Source organism: Phyllostomus hastatus, unplaced genomic scaffold (genome assembly GCF_019186645.2).
Source record: "Phyllostomus hastatus isolate PE091 unplaced genomic scaffold, TTU_PhHast_1.1 phas_contig_210, whole genome shotgun sequence".
NCBI lineage: Eukaryota > Metazoa > Chordata > Mammalia > Chiroptera > Phyllostomidae > Phyllostomus > Phyllostomus hastatus.
In genome coordinates, this window is record NW_025333737.1 from 3,899,907 (window position 1) to 3,918,375 (window position 18,469).

Below are 18,469 nucleotides of genomic sequence, written 5' to 3' on the forward strand. Positions count from 1 at the left end.
CCACCTCTTTGCTCCGCCTCTGTGGGCGTAGCCTTTGCCAGGACACCAGTCCTGGAGAGGGGCGTGGCCTGGGGGAGGTGACAGCCCCGCCCCCTTGGGAGTCACGTAGCTCTGCGGCATCCTCAGCCTCATTTACAGGAGCCACAGCAGGGCTGAAGCCACAGCTCTTGCAGGCTTGAAACCGGTCTGTTCACGTGCTGCCGCCGCTAACTCACTGCGCACAGGTGAGACCCGGGCGAGGCGGGAGCTGCTCAGCATCCCTGCTTCCTCTTCCTGACTTCCCCCTGCCATCCTTGCCCTGCCCCCTGGGGCCCTTGGATGTGCCATCTCAGCTCTTCCCTTACATCCTCTCTCCTTTCTGTCCACCCACGGTTCAGCCCTCCCACAGCACCCCTTCCTCTCAGCTCTTAGGCTGGGACCTCAGTTTTTCCAATTCCAAATCTTCCTCTGCCTACTGGGTTTTTTCTTGGGGTTACCCTCTTCCACCAAATCATTTTTTAAAAAATAAACATTAAAAAAACCCTCACTGAGGATATGTTTCTTGATTTTAGAAAGAGAGGAAGGGAGAAGGGAAAACATCGATGTGAGAAAGAAACATCGATTGGTTGCCTCCCAAATGCGCCCCCACTGGGGATCAAACCCACAACCTCCGTATGTGCCCTCAACAGGAATGAAACCCACAACCTTTTGGTGCACGGGACAACACTTCAAGTAACTGGGCCACCTGGCTGGGGCCACCTGGCCAGGGCCACCAAGACCATTTTAATCTCATCTGCCCCCTCTCCTTGGCTAAGTTCCCTCTACAGTTCTTTTGCCTTTTCTGTAGGTCCTTACCCTGACTGGCTAGCCTCACTACCACCCTGCCTTCTCCTCCTGCATCTTTCTCTCCCTTTCTCAGCCTCTCTACTCTTTCCTTTTTTCCTTTTTTTTTCATGGAGAGAGGGGAAGGGAGGGAGAGAAACACTGATGTGTGAGAGAAACATCAATTGGTTGCTTAAGTTGGGACCTGGCCTGCAACCCAGGCATGTGCCTGGACTGGGAATTAAACCAGTAACCTTTTGGTTCCCAGGCTGGCGCTCAACCCACTGAGCCACAGCAGCCAGGGCTCATTCTTTTCCATCTTGATCCTCTGCTCCCATCTCCTGACTGCAGAGGCATTGGGGTATGGAAAGCAGAGGTTATAGAAGCCTGCCACCCCTACTCCCTACCTACCCCCCTGTTCCCAACTTTTTCTTTCACAAGCCAAGAGAAGAAGGGTGATGGGTCCTCATTCTGAAGTGTTGCCTTATTCTGAAGGGTTAGAAGTAATGCTCTTTCCCTAGAGGCTCTTTTGAAGATGAGAAAAAGGCAGTTGAAGGTCAGGGCTTATGCCTACCTGAAGAAGGGGCCAAATTCAATGAAAGGAGGATTGGCATCTTCATTTGGGCAGTATTTTCTAAGAAGACCTGTAGCTTCAGGGCTGTTTACCTCCCCACCCCCATGATGCATCTTTCTCCAGGACTGGGAAGGGTGCCCATCATGGACAAAAGGAGATGTGGGAATTGGGGCGCTAAGCCTGCTAGCTGTCAAAGAAATTGGTGCCACTTTGATGCCCAGGACCCATGCCAAGGACTGTTGCCCTGTTCTCAGCCCCATGCTTGTGGGGGCCAGGGGGAGGGCCACTTGGACCATATGGCCAAGAGAGGAAGCAGAGGAGATAGTGTGTGGGGTGCAGCTTTCATATCTTGTCTCCATTCCACAGAGCTGTCACCATGCCTCATTCATACCCAGCCCTTTCTGCTGAGCAGAAAAAGGAGTTGTCTGACATTGCCCTCCAGATTGTGGCCCCAGGCAAAGGCATCCTGGCTGCAGATGAGTCTGTAGGTAGGTGGGGGCCTGTGTTTGGGTAGGGTAGAGGTGGCCAGGAAGCCCTGGGGATGACCTTGTCACCCATCCTTGTTTGCCCCCAGGCAGCATGGCCAAGCGTCTGAGCCAAATCGGGGTGGAGAACACAGAGGAGAACCGCCGTTTGTATCGCCAGGTCCTGTTCAGCGCTGATGACCGTGTGAAGAAGTGCATTGGAGGGGTCATCTTCTTTCATGAGACACTCTACCAGAAAGATGATAACGGTGTCCCCTTCGTCCGTACCATCCAGGATAAAGGCATTGTCGTTGGCATCAAGGTGCATCCACTGGCCCTGGATGGGGGTTGAGTGTGGAAATAGGTGTGTGTGTGTGTGTGTGTGTGTGTGTGTGAGGGGTGGTAAGGAGAATCCTGTCTGGGTTCACCCTTTTGCCTGTTTCCCTTTCAGGTTGACAAAGGTGTAGTGCCTCTAGCTGGGACTGATGGAGAAACTACCACTCAAGGTACAGGATGGGTGGGCTTTAGAACCCCAGGGTTGGTGGGTGGTTGATGCTGGCAAAGAGGGCAGAGTGATGAGACTGGCACTATGCCTGCAGGGCTGGATGGGCTCTCAGAACGCTGTGCGCAGTACAAGAAGGATGGTGCCGACTTTGCCAAGTGGCGCTGTGTCCTGAAAATCAGTGAGCGCACGCCCTCAGCACTTGCCATTCTGGAGAATGCCAACGTGCTGGCCCGCTATGCCAGCATCTGCCAGCAGGTGTGTGTGCGCGCATGTGTGGGGTTCAGATGGGGGCCCTGTGCCTGGTGGAGAGAGAACTTTCTTCCATCCCGCCTGCTGCCCCTGCCAAGCTACTCTTCTCTTACCTGCAGAATGGCATTGTGCCTATTGTGGAACCTGAAATCCTTCCTGATGGAGACCATGACCTCAAACGTTGCCAGTATGTTACAGAGAAGGTGAGTCCACAATCTGGGCACAGACACATAACACAGGGACAGCCTGACAAGAGGCTTGTTCGCCACAGTCTCTGGTTCAGATGCAGGCACTTTCCCCAAGCACTTTTTCACTTGGTCCTAGAACAGACCTGTGAGTGTGAGCCTGTACTGACACGCACAGTCATGCCCACGCAGCCACTCCTAGACAGGGAGCACAGAGCAGTACATGGCAAGGACCCAGACCTTAGTGAACCTCCTCTGATCCTCAGGTCCTGGCTGCTGTGTACAAGGCTCTGAATGACCATCACGTGTACCTGGAAGGGACCCTGCTGAAGCCCAACATGGTGACCCCTGGCCATGCCTGTCCCATTAAGTATAGCCCAGAGGAGGTTGCCATGGCAACTGTCACTGCCCTGCGTCGCACTGTGCCCCCAGCTGTCCCAGGTACCACCCTGCTTCCGAACCTGCTCTTATCCTTAAGTTCATCCTTAGGTTCTTCCTGTGGCCTTCAAGGGTCCCTTATCCTGGAAAAACAGGGAGTGACTAATCAGTTTTTCTCCTCTCTAGGAGTGACCTTCCTGTCTGGGGGTCAGAGTGAAGAGGAGGCATCACTGAACCTCAATGCTATCAACCGCTGCCCCCTTCCGAGGCCCTGGGCCCTCACCTTCTCCTATGGGCGTGCCCTGCAGGCCTCTGCACTCAATGCCTGGCGAGGACAACGAGACAATGCTGAGGCTGCCACTGAGGAGTTCATCAAGCGAGCTGAGGTTGGGAGCTAGGGGTGGTGGTGTGTAGCTAGGCAGGGGTTAGCACCCAGGGACTGCAGCCTTTGGCAACTCTGGGCTGGCTTAGCCTGCTTACACCTTCCCTCCCCTCACTTTTGCAGGTGAATGGGCTTGCAGCCCAGGGCAAGTATGAAGGCAGTGGAGAAGATGGTGGAGCAGCAGCACAGTCCCTCTATATTGCCAATCATGCCTACTGAGTAGTCACTGGATTCCACAGCTGTTGGCCTAGCCACCTGCACCCAGTTTTGCCTGTAGTTACTTCCAGCCTGGGCCACAAGGCGATGGCCTTGCAGAGCAAAGATGCCTCCATCCAGCACTGAGTCATCTTCCTTTTTCTCTTCTCCTCCCCTCTCCCATTGCTGCACCTGGGACCATTAGATGGGAGGGTAGGGAGCCCCTCATGGCTGAGGTCAGGAGAACTTGCTAGAAGTCAGAGCAGGATGCCCGGGTTTCCCCCTGCCTTTGCCAGCCCCCGCAATTCCCCCCTGATGGGGTAGCTTGTCCTTGGGCTCTCCTTGCCTGCCCTTTCTCTTGGGATCAGAGGGTAGGAACTAGACCCGACTTAAATTTTGGGTACATAGCACATCACAAATAAATGATAGCAAAACATGCTACTTTGTCTGTTTTACACATCAAGTCCCTACTTCCCTGTTTCTGATCTCTGCTGATCTGTCTCCAGGTCCTGTGACTGTGGAGGTGGAGAGGATGGGTTTTGAGTTTCACCGGGCTTTTAAATTCATGGGGGAGAGTCACACCAGTCACTATTCCCATCTCAGGCTCTTTCCTGTTGCTGCCCAAGGCTGGAGTGTGGCAGTGTGAAGGGCTGCAGGTCTTTTAGTAACTGCTTTCAGTTACAGGCTCTAAGCTGCAGTTGTAGCAGGACAGTGTGGTGCAAGACCTGAGCAATTCCTGAAGGCAGCTTTCCTGCAAGGCGCAAAACTGGGGTAGGAGGGGTTGGGAATCTCGTCTCTCAGCTGTGTTGAGTTCTGCCAGGGCTTGACACATTCTGCTAGAGGGAGCCACTGCAGGAGGAGCACCTGGATTCCTGCCCAAGATGGGGAAACCCCAAGGCTTGGGAATGCCAGACTGAGCCCCATATCTATTGCCCATTTCCACTTGGGGTGGATGGGGCCACAGGGGGCATCAGTTTAAGGATCTGGGCAAGAGCAGTTCTGGTGAGTTCTCATGATGAACTTTGACCACTTGGCTGGGGTTTGGGGGTTAGGGTGAGCATCTGGGTCTATCTGAGCAGATAAAAAAGATAAGAAAACCTGCTAGGCGTGTCCTGTGTGAACTGCAGAGGCCTTGCTGTGTGTAAAGTGCACAACTAATGCTACACCAGCTAATTATTGCAATATGGGAATGTAGGCCCAGTGTGAGCTGACTTTATATTAGCAAAAATAGCTAGTACTTAGACTGCTTTCTATGTGCTTCTGCCGGGCCCTATTCTAATCATTTTATGTGTTAACTCATTTACTACAACCTACAACTCTATATAAAGTACATACTATCACTATTTTAATATGTGGAAATAGGCACAGAGGGGTTAATTAACTTCTCAAGACCACTCAGGTGAAGGGCTGAAGCCAGGATTTGAACCCAAGTGATCAGAACAGATTTTGTGCTTATAAACGAAGTATTCAGATATTTACAAGTTGGAAATTAATTAACAAAAATTTAAAAGTACTGAATGAGTGCCCTGGTGGGGTAGTTCAGTTGGTTAGAGCGTCATCCTGATAAACCAAGGTTGTGGGTGGGGGTCAGGGAACACACAAGAATCAACCAATGGCCCTGACTGGTGTGGCTCAGTGGTTGGGCATCCTCCTGCAAACAAAAGAATTGCCATTTGGATTCTTGGTCAGGGCACATGCCTGGGTTGCAGGTCATTTCAAGTTGGGGGGATGTGAGAGGCAGCAGATCAATGTTTCTCTTGCACATCAATGCTTCTCTCTCTTACTACCTCCCTTCCCCTCTCTTTAAAAACAAGCAAACAAAATCAACCAATGAATACATAGATAAGGAGAAAAACAAATTGATCTCTCTCAAATCAGTAAGTGAATAAAAATTAAACCTGGCCAGGTGGCTCAGTTGGTTGGAGCAGTGTCAGGTACACCAGAAGTTTGCGGGTTTGGTCTCAGGTCAGGACACACACCTAGATTGCAAGTTCCATCCCGGTGGGGGCACGGATAGAAGGCAACCAACAGATGTTTATCTCTCTTCCTCTTCTTCTTTCTCTAAACATCAATAAACATATCCTCAGGTGAGGATTAAAAAAAAAATACCGAATGAGCCAAATAGCTAAAAAGGTACTACTAGCTCGCCACCTCCATGTCTGAGGCTTGAGGATAGGGTACCTGGAAGAGACTCGATGATAAGGATGATAAGCAATGATTGTGATAGCTGACATTGGAGTGTTTTCCATGTGTCAGGTTCTTTACATGAATGATCTGTTTATTAAATAGCTCCATTTTTTCCGTTGAAAAACTGACACAGAGCTTCCAGCGGTCACCCAGATCAGTACTTAACTACTGCAGTTTGCGGAGCGACGCTCGCGATTGGCAGCGATCGCGGCTGTTGTCCCGCCCCCTCGCCGTTTCGGATTGGGGGAGGCTTTCGAAGCTCCGCCCCACGGCTAGAGTAGACGGAATCAAGCATGGCGGCGGCCGGAGCTGCAGGAGCTGCAGCTTCAGACCTAGGTGGTGGCATTCGGTTTGGGACGTGAGATTCGCGGGGTGCAAGGGAAGAATGAGGGAGTGGGGATTGTGGTGTGTCAGAGGTCCTGCGGACTAGGGGTCGGGGGTGGTTGCAAACAGGATCTCTTTAGGCCCAAGCCTGTCGCACGGGGATTCCTAGGAGCGCGGGCGGAGAGTCTCCGTACGGGTTAAGGGGCTCCTCCGCGCCGTGGGTGGGGCCAGCAGTTGCGCCCACTTTCGGCGCCTCACTCTGTACCTGCGTACCTCCAGAGGTGGTCCGAGGCAAGCGCGCCGCTCTCTTCTTCGCGGCAGTAGCCATCGTGCTGGGGCTGCCGCTCTGGTGGAAGACCACGGAGACCTACCGGGCCACGTTGCCTTACTCCGAGATCAGTATGCTGAATTCCCTGCGGGTGAGACCTCGATGGGGAAGGGCTAGGGAACAAACTGTCCACAAGGTACAGACTCATCTGATGGCCTTGATGCGCCTTCCCGCAGCTCCGGCTCCGGGTGCCCGTCACTGTTGTGTTTACCCGAGATTCATTGGCTTTGGACGATGCAGTGAAGCTGCCCTTCACCGTTGTGTATGAGAGAGAGATCCCTCTGAAATGTGAGTTCCTGGGGGGTGGGATGGCGGGGATCAGGGCTGCCTTTTCGGTCAGAGCTCGGTTCAGATATGCGTTGGGTAGGAAGGTAGGTGTCCCATAAACGTAGTTAAAAACTTATGAAAAGGCCTTTGTGAATGAATAGTGTGTTTGGTTAGAAGAAAAACAACGTTAAATTCAGTATTCAGCATTAAGGAGGCAGTTTTATTCATAAAACATTATGCTACCTGATCAGAATGAGTTGATGCTCATTAGAGGGCGGGAGGAAGTGGGATGCAGTAGAAAGAATACAGGATTTGAAATCAAGTTGAACTTGTATAGGGGCCTTATTCAGTTTAACATTAAACATTAAAAAAAATCAACACTTCACTGAGTGTTAGGCACTTTTCTTAGGTACCAGGAATTTGGGGATGACTGAGAAACTAATAATGGTTTCAAGAAATTCGTATTCAGGTAGGGGAGAAAGACACTTAGATAAAGAAATGGGCTCTGGCTGGTGTGGCTCAGTGGATAGAGAGCTGGCCTGATAACCAAAGGGTCACAGGTTTGATTCCTAGTCAGGGCACATGCCTGGGTTGCAGGCCAGGTCCCCTGCTGGGACCTCACCAGAGGAAACCACACCTAGATGTTTCTCTCCCTCTCTGTCTCCGTTTCTTCTCTTCTCTAAAAAATAAATAAATAAAATCTTTATTTAAAAAGAAAAAAGAAATCACAGAAGTGTATAAGAAAAAGATTGCAGTTGAGAAAGCCTTTAGCTCTCTGGGAGGATAGAAAGGCAGAGAAGGTTTTGAGGAATGTAATTTTTAAGTTGGATTTTTAAAGGATGTGTAGGAATTCAGTTTAAATGGGGAGGTGAGAGGGAATGGTGTGAACCAATAGTAATGATAGCTATTATTAGTTGTTCACTATATGCCAAAAATTAGGTGAAGCACTTTACATGTGCTGTCTCGTTTCATTCCTTCTTACATTATGATCCCCACTTTGTAAATGAAAAAACAACAACAACAAAACTCAACCAGACTTAGAAATTTTAATTTGTACAAGATCACACAGCTAGCTAGTAAGAGGCAGGATTAGGTTTAAATCCAGGCCTGACTGATTCCAGTGTTCAAGCTTTTCACCAGCAAACTACACTGGCTGCGTCCTGCATAAAAGCATGCAGGGGTAAATTAGCGTGTTGGCGGGGAACAGTCTCTGAGCAGCTTTACCTTTCCAGTGTGGAGTGAAAGGTTGGGAGTGAGGGGAGTTGGAGGCTGGGTCTGGACCAGGAAGTGCCTGTGCGCCATTTACTTTCTAGCTCTTTAACCTCAGTCACCCATTTAAAAAAAAATCGTAGCTCATGTGGTTCAACCTAATGTACACACACATATTTTTTCTTTCTCAAAACAAAAATTGGATTATACCTCACATGTTAGATTGCACCTTGATTATTGTCAATTTCTTGTAGACTTTTTAATAATTATGACACAGTCTTCAATAATAGTGGAATGGCAAGGAGTATGGAATTTTGATCTAAGAGAGTGGGACTAAATCCTTGGTTCTCCACTTATTTGTGTGAATTTGGGTGAGGTTAACCTCTCTAAACCTTGGTTTTCTCATCTGTTAAATAGGGATAGAAATAGGGTTGTTCATTTACTCAGCAGCTATTTATTGAGTACCTATGCCAGGTACTTCTGTGGTTGCTAGAGATATAGCAGTGAACAATATAGACAAAAAAGAGGAGACAGACAATTAAAAAGATAAGTGAAATGTATGTTAAATGGTGATAGGACTAAAATAGAGTTGGGTAATGAGATAGGGAGGGGTTTGTTTTTGAGGGGGGTGGGGAGGTCATGGCTATTTTAGATAGGGTGGCCAGGGGAGGCATCATTTGAAAACAGGCTATTTGAGTAGGGACTGAAAAGAAAAAAGAGATGAAGGAGTAAATTGTGTAGGTATCTGGGAGAGGAGCATTTTGGCAGGGAGTATAGCAAGTATAAGGTTCTGAGGTAGGAGCAGGGGCAGTGCCTTTCTTTGCAGAGCAGTAAGAATCCCGTTGTGGCTAGAGTGAGGTGAATGAGGGACAGTGTTAAGAGGAAATAAAATAAAACTAGAGTGGCAAAAGGGGGTAAGACATACAGCTTTTATTCTGGATGAGAAGGGAAGCCATTGAAAGTTTTTTTTTTTAAAGATGTTATTTGTTTTTAGAGAGAGGGGGAGAGAGGGAGAAAGAGGAAGGGAAACACTGATGTGAAAGAGAAACATCAATTGGTTGCCTCCTGCATGCGTCCCACCTGGGGATGGAACCTGCAACTCAGGCTTGTGCCCTGACTGGGAATTGAACTGGCAACCTTTGGATTTGCAGGATGGTGCCCAACCAACTGAGCCACACCAGCCAGGGACAAAATGATGTTTTTTAAATCCTATCATTTCTTCTGCATATGTGACCTGGAATTCTATAACGAACTTTTTCAATAAATTTTAGGTTCTATTTGTCAAGTCTGGGGGGGGAGAAACACTTTGAGATTGTCTTACAGGTATAGATTAACTTGGGGAGAATTGACATAGGATATTTAATCTTTTCATCTAAGAGCCTTGTATGTTTTCCATTTTATCAGGTCTTTTAAGTCCTTCAGTAAAGTCTCAGGGTTTTTTCTTATAATTTTGTATATTCATTCCTGGGTATCTTTATGTTTTTTATAGATATCACAGTTGGAATTTTTAAAAATACTTGCTTTACTATTTAGATGTTGCTGGCATTTATCAGAAAGTTACTGATTCTTGGGTATTCTTATATCTAGTCATCTCACCAAATTGTTACTAGTTCTAATAGTTTTTCAGTGGATTCTCTTGGAAAATAATTATACTACTTAAGAAAGTGGCCATTTTCCTAGCTGGTGTGGCTCAGTGGATTGAATACTGGCCTGTGAACCAAAGGGTCACCAGTTTGATTTCCAGTCAGGACTCATGCCTGGGGTTGTGGGCCAGGGCCCCAGTGGGGGTGTGTGAGAGGCAACCACACATTGATGTCTCTCTTTCTCCCTCCCTTCCTTTCTGTCTAAAAATAAATAAATAAAATCTTTAAAAAGAAGAAAAAAAGCCCCAAAGTGGTCATTTTGTCTTTCTTTCAAATATTCATATTTTATTTCTCTTTTTTAAAAAAAATATTTATTTTTAGAGAGGAGAAGGGAGGGAGAAAGAGAGGGAGAGAAATGTCAATGTGTGGTTGTCTCTCATGCACCCCATACTGGAGATTTGGCCCGCAACCCAGGCGTGTGCCCTGACCGGGAATCGAACAGGCAACCCTTTATTTCTCAGGCTGGAACTCAATCCACTGAGCCACACCAGTCAGGGCTATTTCTCTTTCTTATTACATTGGTCAGGAACTTCAGAAAGAATAGTGCTGAATAATAGAGGAACTAGCAGGCATCTTGCTTTATTACTAATTTTAGTGGAACTGTATTTAGTGTTTTCCATTAAATGTGTCATTTGTTTTTATCAAGAATGTTCATTGAACTTAAGTACTTTGGGGCACTTATTAAAGTGGTCATACGGTTTTTCTCCTTTCACCTATTCATGTAACGAGTATGGTAATAGATCTCCCTGTGGGAGAGTACCTCAGGATGAAGGTGGAGTGTACACAGGCAGATGGAAGAGGTGGAATGTTGTGTGTTTGATGCCATCCATGCAGAAATCATTAGAATTGGTCTGACACTTGCTCTTCCCATCATGTTCTTTCCATTTCTCTTCAGACAAAATGAAAATTAAGTGCCGTTTCCAGAAGGATTATCGGATGGCTTTGGACCATGAGGAAGAGGCCCTGTCATTGGGCAGTGTGCAAGGTACCAGAAGGGGAGATCACACCATTTAACATGAAGGCCTGTGTTCCCTTTTGATCCCTCAAGGTGTAGTTTTCATACCTTGTTTTAACTCTAGAATCTCTCTGGGAAAGCTGTGTATGACATGCGTAGCAGCTTGGGCCACGGAGGGCCATGCCTGCCCGCAGTGTCAGCTGGCTGTCGGTGGAGGTGGAGGGGTGGCTTAGGCACTCTGGGGGGGCCAGAGGGAGAGGGATGGCGTTTTTGCTCCTGGTATACCACCCGCTCTTGTCCCCAGAGGCAGAAACCATGTTAGCCAAGTCGCAGGAGCAAGTAGTGGGCTCCCTGAACGTGTACGTGATCTCAGAACGCGCCTCGCTTCTCCCCCAGGTAGGGTGAGCGGAGAGGCTGCGGCCTTGCCTGCCCCGTCGGCTCCTCCTCTCCATGGCCACTCCTGACAGTATCGCTGCCCATTTCTTCCATTTGCTGTGGGAAACTCTCCAAATATATTTTTTAAAGAATGCAAATATGAATTTTTTCATTAACTTTGGTTTCCTAAATCCAAGACTTATATACGGTTACAGTTCTGATGACCATTTAAAGTGGAAAATAAATCAGTAGGAATAAAAGAAAGAAGCAGGTTTCAGTGGGCTGTGATGGTAACATGGGCAATACACTGAACTTCTCATGAGCCATTGGCTTGGTGGAAGCTATACTGTACCACTTTCTTTATGAATGTATAATGAAATATTTAATTCCTGTAAAAAGAGGGAAGAATTTTAATGAATATCTAAGTACCCAGCCTCAGCTTATAATATTAAAGCAGTGTGGTTGGAGCCCCATGTGTCTCCATGGTCACAGCCCACTCATTTGAGCCCAAGGTATTTTATATCTTATAGTAATTTTCTTACTTTTTTTTCAAGTTTTATCATTTCTTGTATCTCTATAAACAATACCTTTAATTTTACGTATTTTGACCTTTATACAAATGGTGTAATACAGCACATATTCTTCTGCAACTTTCAGTTTGCTCAACATTTATACTTGAGAGAATCATCCGTGATAATATGTGCACCTGAATCTAATGCATTCATTTTTAAGTCTGCCTAATGTTTCATTGTAGTTCATCACAGTTTATCCATTCTATTGTTGATGGGCATTTGCATTGTCTCCAGTTTTTTATTACAAATAATGCTGCCTTGAGAATTCTTGTACTTGAGGCTTTGCCGTGTGCCATTTCCTTAGATCAGACTGTCCGGTCGTTTGTTCATTCTGCTTTTCTTGTTCAGCATGCCATCTCTTAGTTCCAGCCTGTGAAGATTTGACACTTCCTGGAACTGTGTCTCCTGGGAAGGAGGAGGGGACTGAAATGAAGGAAGATGCTCATGTATACCCATAGCCCAGAAATACTGAGATAACAGTTTGCTATGAATCTAAAGAGAGGTGCATGCCTGTTGGTCAGCGGCACAAGGCCAGATGCTCAGAGGCAGGAGCCAGAGTGCTCTTTTGCGTTCTTCTCTGAGCTGTGGGCATTCTGTTCCTTGCTTGCCCCTCGCAGGACATGATGAGCTACATTGGGCCTAACAGGACAGCATTCATGAGGGGAATAATACACCGGCAGGCTTTTAACATCATTGGGCGCCGCATAGTCCAAATAGCCCAGGCCATGTCTTTGAATGAGGATGTGCTTGCTGCGGCCCTGGCTGACCACCTTCCGGAGGACAAGTGGAGCTCTGATAAGAGGCGGCCTCTCAAGTCCAGCTTGGGTAGAGTGACCGGGCTTTACTACGGGAAGGGAGAGGGAAATGAACTATGTGGAGGCATTAGGGCAGGAGGGGAATCTGCATGCCAACTCTTTACTTCTTTCTTCTGTAGTTTCAACTTTTTCTTAAAGCGCCCAGTGTTCCTCATCCCAGTTTTATCCTCCCGCTGGTTCTGTGATGGCAATCAGCGCCATTCTAGAGGAGACGCAGGTTCAGCTCAGCCAGGGGTACAGGCTGCCCCTCATCCACCGAAGCCTCTGGATTCCTGACTCCTGTTTCCGTAGGCTATGAGATCACCTTCAGTTTACTCAACCCAGACCCCAAGTCCCATGACGTGCACTGGGACATCGAGGGAGCTGTCCGGCGATACGTGCAGCCCTTTCTGAACGCCCTCAGTGCTGCCGGCAACTTCTCTGTGGACTCTCAGGTGAGGCTGGGGGCAGGCAGAAGAGTCCTTTTCTTGGCTGCACTGTCCTTTTCAAAATCCATCCATATTTAGTATTCATAAGTGTAGTCTGCTCTAGCTCTTTGGGCTTGTTGACTGGCTAGACATTTCCTTTGTATGTGGCTCTGGTGTCTACTTCCCTTCCTTGTGAGCAGCTCAGGGAGTTTCATCCATGCTTCTTTAAAAACTGACTTCCTTATGGCTCCCTCCAGAGCCGTATTTACCAGTCGTGCTGTCCTAACAACAACAGAAAATCTTCCTGAACTACGCTAATGTAGTAACAGTAAAGAAGAGAAGAATGTAGCTTTCTGTATAATACAGTGAGGGGAAATGGGGAAATTTTAGTCAGGTCTTGGTAGTAGGAGGAAGTACTTCTGAATGACCGACTTGATTTGATCTGAATTCTGTTTGATCTGAATTCTATTATTCTTTGCTTTCCTCTTTGTTTAGGCTGTGAGAAAGGCTGGTGAACTGCGGTTTTCAAAGAACATATTCAGCGTTCTAACCTTACCCTTGGCTTTGTTATTTTTTCCTGCACCTGTCTTCTCTCAGCCCTGATTTGGTCTATTACATTTCGTCCTGTCATAATTTTACCTTGTTAAGCCGCCTCAAATCTTTTTTTGGGACAAAGTGGACTATACATCACTAAACAAAATAACGTCCTCCCTCTTTGCTCTCTAGATCCTTTACTATGCGGCGCTGGGGGTAAACCCCCGCTTCGACCCGGCTTCCTCTAGCTACTACTTGGCCGCACACAACCTCCCCCATGTCATCAACCCAGTGGAGTCCCGCCTGGGTGAGCTCCTGAGGTCGGGGGGTGCGGGGGGGGGGGCGGGCAGAGGGCTCCGCCTGCGCTCGGAGGTGGGTCGTGTACAGCGATGGTCCCCAGGTTGGGTTGGTCTGAGGACGTCGAGGGAGTGCTGGGCATTTAGGCAGTGTGATCGGGACACTCCCTCCCCACATCACCATATCCAAAAGCATTTATTAAACATGTTTCCAGGACTTTCTGTAAATGAACAGACAGTGTATGTCTCCCTCCCTGCAAACCACCCAGAAAAGATAGGTCCACACATGTAGGAAAGATAACAGCAAAAGTACATGAAGGCAGAATGAGGAACCTTGAAACTAGGATGCCAGTTTTTCATTTTGGGGGTGTACCCAGGAAAAGTAGATGTCGCCAAGAACTGCAATACATACAGGAAAACGAAAATGAGTGTATCACTAGTTGTGGAATTTAAGACACCAGAGCTAGGCCCGGGGGCAGAATGGGAGGTCTTGGCAAATTCCACCCTCGGTCTTTTCAGCAAAGTATGAGGGACTGCTTTGTAGCAGCGCTGAGTGCAGAGACAGATTTCAGGCAAGGGGACTGTGAGCGTAGATGAAGAGTAAGAGCACATAGACCTGCAGGAAGCTCAGCGAAGTGTACTGTGGCTGAATTGCGAGGGGGTGACCAAGATGATGTTGGTGAGGCAGACAGGCCATAAAGGACCGCTCTGAGGCGCTTGAACTTTAACTTGGTGTGAATGGCTAGCCACGGAAGGATGCTAAGCAGGGAACTGACATGAGGTCACATTTATACTTGTGCATAAAACGAGTTACAATAATATGGGTGAATGTGGCAGTGCTCCCGAGGGTTGACTTAGACATTTAAGGGAGGCCTATTGGGGGAGGGGAGATTCCAGGGGCATTTTGGGGCTAAGGACTGCACTTCATGTACGTGGTACATCTTGGGAGAATGTTGAGAGGCTCTTTGCCACAGAAACCCAGGACTGGAGAATATCCCAGTGGTTTTCATTGGGGAAAAACGAAGCCCAGAGTCAGTGACCACGTGTTAGAGGCTGACCTAGCACCGAGATCTGGATCTAACTCGTTTACTGTTCTGACTTCCCTTCTCTCTGTACCCAGGATCCAGTGCCGCCTCCCTTTACCCTGTGCTCAACTTTCTGCTCTATGTGCCTGAGCTTGCCCACTCTCCCTTGTACATTCAGGACAAGGATGGGGCTCCGGTGGCCACCAACGCCTTCCACAGTCCCCGCTGGGGTGGCATTATGGTAATGTTCACACTGTGCAGACCCAAGAGCCCAAGTTTCGGGGGTACACAGATGTTCCCTGAGATGGTTCTGCTGTTGTTCCTCTGGTGTCCTCCATGGCCCAGCCGGTGGGAGGGCAGGCACCGAGGAGGTGGGGGTACTGTGAGCTCGTGCTCCTCCTCTGCCGCCCCCACTGCTTTTTATGATGTCAATATTTTCTGAAATATGGCTTATTTATTTATTTATTTATTTATTTTTAGACAGAGGGGAAAGGAGGGAGAGAAACATGGATGTGTGGTTGCCTCTCACATGCCCCCTACTGGGGACCTAGCCTGCAACCCAGGCATGTGCCCTGACTGGGAATTGAACTGATGACCCTTTGGTTTGCAGGCTGGCTCTCAATCCACTGAGCTACACCAGCTAGGGCTAAAATATGACCTTTTTGTATGTAGTAGTTTGTACTTACTGAGGACTCTTCATTGGGAATTTTGTATCTTCTGTCAGACTGGGAGTTTCTCTAAAATGGAATAAAAATTACCTCTTTTGTAGGATTTTTGAGGGGGTAATGAAGATAATTTATGGAAAGCTCCTAATAGGTATTCAAAAAATAGTCAAACCATCAGGTTTATAATTTCTGAAGAGCACAGACTGTGCCTGCCTTTTCTCTCACAGTCACCAGACCATCTAGGGCACAGCTGTGCCATTCCTGGTATGACATGAAGCAACCTCATCCCCTGTGCAGGTGTACAACGTGGACCCGAAAGCCTACAATGCTTCGGAGCTACCCGTGCGAGTTGAGGTGGACATGGAGCGAGTGATGGAGGTGTTCCTGGCTCAGCTGCGGTGAGGTCCTAGGGGGTCCATGTGGGCACATGGCCCCTGACTGGCCACAGCCTCCTGGGCTGATTCGAATAAAATCTCACCTGGCAGGGTTACCTCAGCTGTGCCTAGAGCCCTAGGAAACCAAGAAATGTTTCCAAGGATCACTTGGTTTTTCTCCTAAGAAAAATTAGTTGCCGACAAAAACTTTTAAGAAAAAAATAGACTCATGAATTGTCAGGTCCCTGGGTTGTGATTAGGGATGCTTAAGAAAAATGGCCATTGATTCTTATGCCAACTGATCTATTGGTAGTGGCTGCGTGATGCCCTGTGTTGAGGATTCTTTGGGCTCGTTAGGAAAGAGGATTCTGATTGATTAGCAGTGCTGCCATGGGTGCGGGAATGGAGAGGCACAGCACCCGCATCTGGTCAGAGATGGTCCTGGATCATCCCTTCACTAAGGCTGGGTGGCCCCATGTGTCCAAAGACAGGGTAGATGGGGTGATGAGGATTAAACTTAAGTTGGTGTTACCAGAAATATTTTAGTCATGGAACCTTTCGTCAAATAAGATCTTGGAAGTCCAATATAGAAACAGGGAAAAGCTAAAGCACAGGTAAACCAGGGCTTGGGGTACTGGATTGCTTAGTGTTGCCACTTACCTCCCAAGAAGACCCCGAGGCCCTTCCCTGCAGCTCCTGTGGGCCTGGGTAAGGTTGAAAATCCATCGCTGTAGGAATCTTAGCCATCCTCTCCCACTTTCTAGTCAGCCCCTTTGACATTCTTTGCTGTTCCTACAGGCTGCTCTTTGGGATTTCCCAGCCCAAGTTGCCTCCAAAATGCCTGTTTTCAGGGCCTAAGAGCGAAGGGCTCATGACTTGGGAGGTAGATCGGCTGCTGTGGGCTCGGTCCGTGGAGAACCTCGCCACAGCCACCACCACTCTCACTTCCCTGGCCCAGCTTCTGGGCAAGATCAGCAACATTGTCATTAAGGACAATGTGGCATCCGAGGTAAGCGGGCGGGGGTGGATTCAGTGGCCCAGGATTGCAGTGGCCACTGAGGGTCAGGGTGTGGGGAAAGTAGAGCCAGCGGGGGTCCAGGATGTGTGTGGGCCTGCCAGCCTTGAGTGCCCTGGGCTTCCTCTAGAGGGCGGGGCCAGCCCCCAGTGGGAGTGCAGATGGGAGGAAGTGAGATTTTAAGCAGGCACTAAGGAAGTACACCATAGCGCTTTTATACTAGCTTCCCTATAACCTGGGCAAACTCCAGGTAACCTGTCTGGTAGATGGAAGAAACAGTAAAACCTGTCACCCCTACCCTCTTCATCAGTGCCTAGGACTCACTGGTGACCCCTGCCCCCTTCCTAGGTGTACAGGGCTGTAGACGCAGTCTATGAGGCAGCGTTGGAGTTGACCTCTGGGCACCTGGCCTCTGCCTTCGTCGCCAGCCGGGAAGCTGTGACATCCTCGGAGCGTGCCTTTTTTGATCCCTCGCTCCTCCACCTCCTCTATTTCCCTGATGACCAGAAGTTTGCCATCTACATCCCGCTCTTCCTGCCGATGGCTGTGCCCATCGTCCTGTCTCTGGGCAAGATCTTCCTGGAGATCCACGAGTCCTGGAGAAAGCCCGTGAGGACAGACTGAGCAGGGCGGCGTCTTGGCAGGAAGCCTTCCTTTCTGGCCGGGGCGGGAGATGCTAGATGGAGAGGCACATAAACGGGGCCTGCCGAGAAGGAACTGTCTCCAGCCTCCCCCGTTGCCTCTCCAGCCACCAAGTGTAACACTCCGTTCTTCTGGCTCAGACGTTCCACCCCCATCCTCAAAAGATGTGTCATCTTGGTCTCCTTCTCTGGCCTGAGCTTGAAGGCCCTTTACCTCTGGGGCAGAGGCAGCTTGTGCTTCCGCCCTGTCCCTCAGCCCTTTTGCACTGAGAGGGAGCGTCAGGGGAAAGCCCGGGTTGTTCTCTAGCCCCTTCCCCTCCGTGCTTCTCTCTGCCCCTCAGAGAGAGCCCAGCACCGCTCTCGTAGAAGGGCCAGGCACAGGTCACCTCCTCCTCCTGGCTAGTTTTATCTGTTGAGTTACAGCCTCGTGCTGTGTGTGGCGGAGGTTCCCTTCACTCTTTTGTAGAGACCTGGGATCAAACATGCCTGAATTCAAACCCTGGCTTCTGCACTTAACATCTGGGGGCCTCTGAATAAGCTACTTAATCTCCCTGAGCCTCAGTTTTTCATTTGTTAAAAAGTATGACACTAGTGATACCTCCCTTACAAGGTGGGTGTGAGGAGTAAATGTGATATGCATTTGAAAGTGTCTGGCATATTCTAGGCTCTCAATAAATAGACTGAATTGGAATGACATGAAGTTTGAGCAGAGCTTTGGTTCACTCACATGTAAGTAATGGTCACCTAGTATCTGTCCTGGGCTCATAGGCCACCATGCTTCTGACTGGCCATGTGACCTCCTGCCTCCCTGTTCTGGGGGCCCTGTGGTGGCTTAGACAACTAGGCAGTTGTCCCTTGGCGTGTCTTGGTTTGCCCAGCAAGGCTGTTAACATCTACTTCTGCTTTTTAGCTGGGGGTCTGGGAGAGAATTGTGCTAGTGTAAGACTTCAGAAACTAACTCTTTAATGAATTCAAAAAAATAATATATTGCCCTGGCCAGGTAGCTCAGTTGGTTAGAGCATTGTCCCCCATATGCCAAAGTTGCAGGTTCATCCCTGGGCAGGGCACAAACAAGAATCAACCCATGAATGCATAAATAAGTGG

At 48.7% G+C, this 18,469-nt stretch overlaps 2 protein-coding genes across 2 annotated transcripts; both read left to right on the forward strand.

The window, feature by feature from the left end:
• The first annotated feature begins 86 nt into the window (after positions 1-86).
• ALDOC (aldolase, fructose-bisphosphate C) lies at positions 87-4,169 on the forward strand. The gene is made up of 9 exons (XM_045836466.1): positions 87-224; positions 1,742-1,863; positions 1,950-2,161; positions 2,291-2,345; positions 2,439-2,599; positions 2,713-2,796; positions 3,045-3,219; positions 3,343-3,542; positions 3,662-4,169. Exons 2-9 carry the CDS (start codon positions 1,752-1,754, stop codon positions 3,755-3,757), a joined length of 1,095 nt encoding a protein of 364 aa, XP_045692422.1. The 5' UTR covers positions 87-224; positions 1,742-1,751; the 3' UTR covers positions 3,758-4,169.
• Positions 4,170-6,187: 2,018 nt separating this feature from the next.
• On the forward strand, positions 6,188-18,065 carry PIGS (phosphatidylinositol glycan anchor biosynthesis class S). Its single transcript, XM_045837453.1, has 12 exons — positions 6,188-6,256; positions 6,524-6,663; positions 6,749-6,860; positions 10,587-10,676; positions 10,951-11,042; positions 12,211-12,418; positions 12,700-12,842; positions 13,542-13,656; positions 14,766-14,911; positions 15,633-15,733; positions 16,508-16,718; positions 17,073-18,065. Exons 1-12 carry the CDS (start codon positions 6,214-6,216, stop codon positions 17,346-17,348), a joined length of 1,677 nt encoding a protein of 558 aa, XP_045693409.1. The 5' UTR covers positions 6,188-6,213; the 3' UTR covers positions 17,349-18,065.
• The last annotated feature ends 404 nt before the right edge of the window (positions 18,066-18,469 follow it).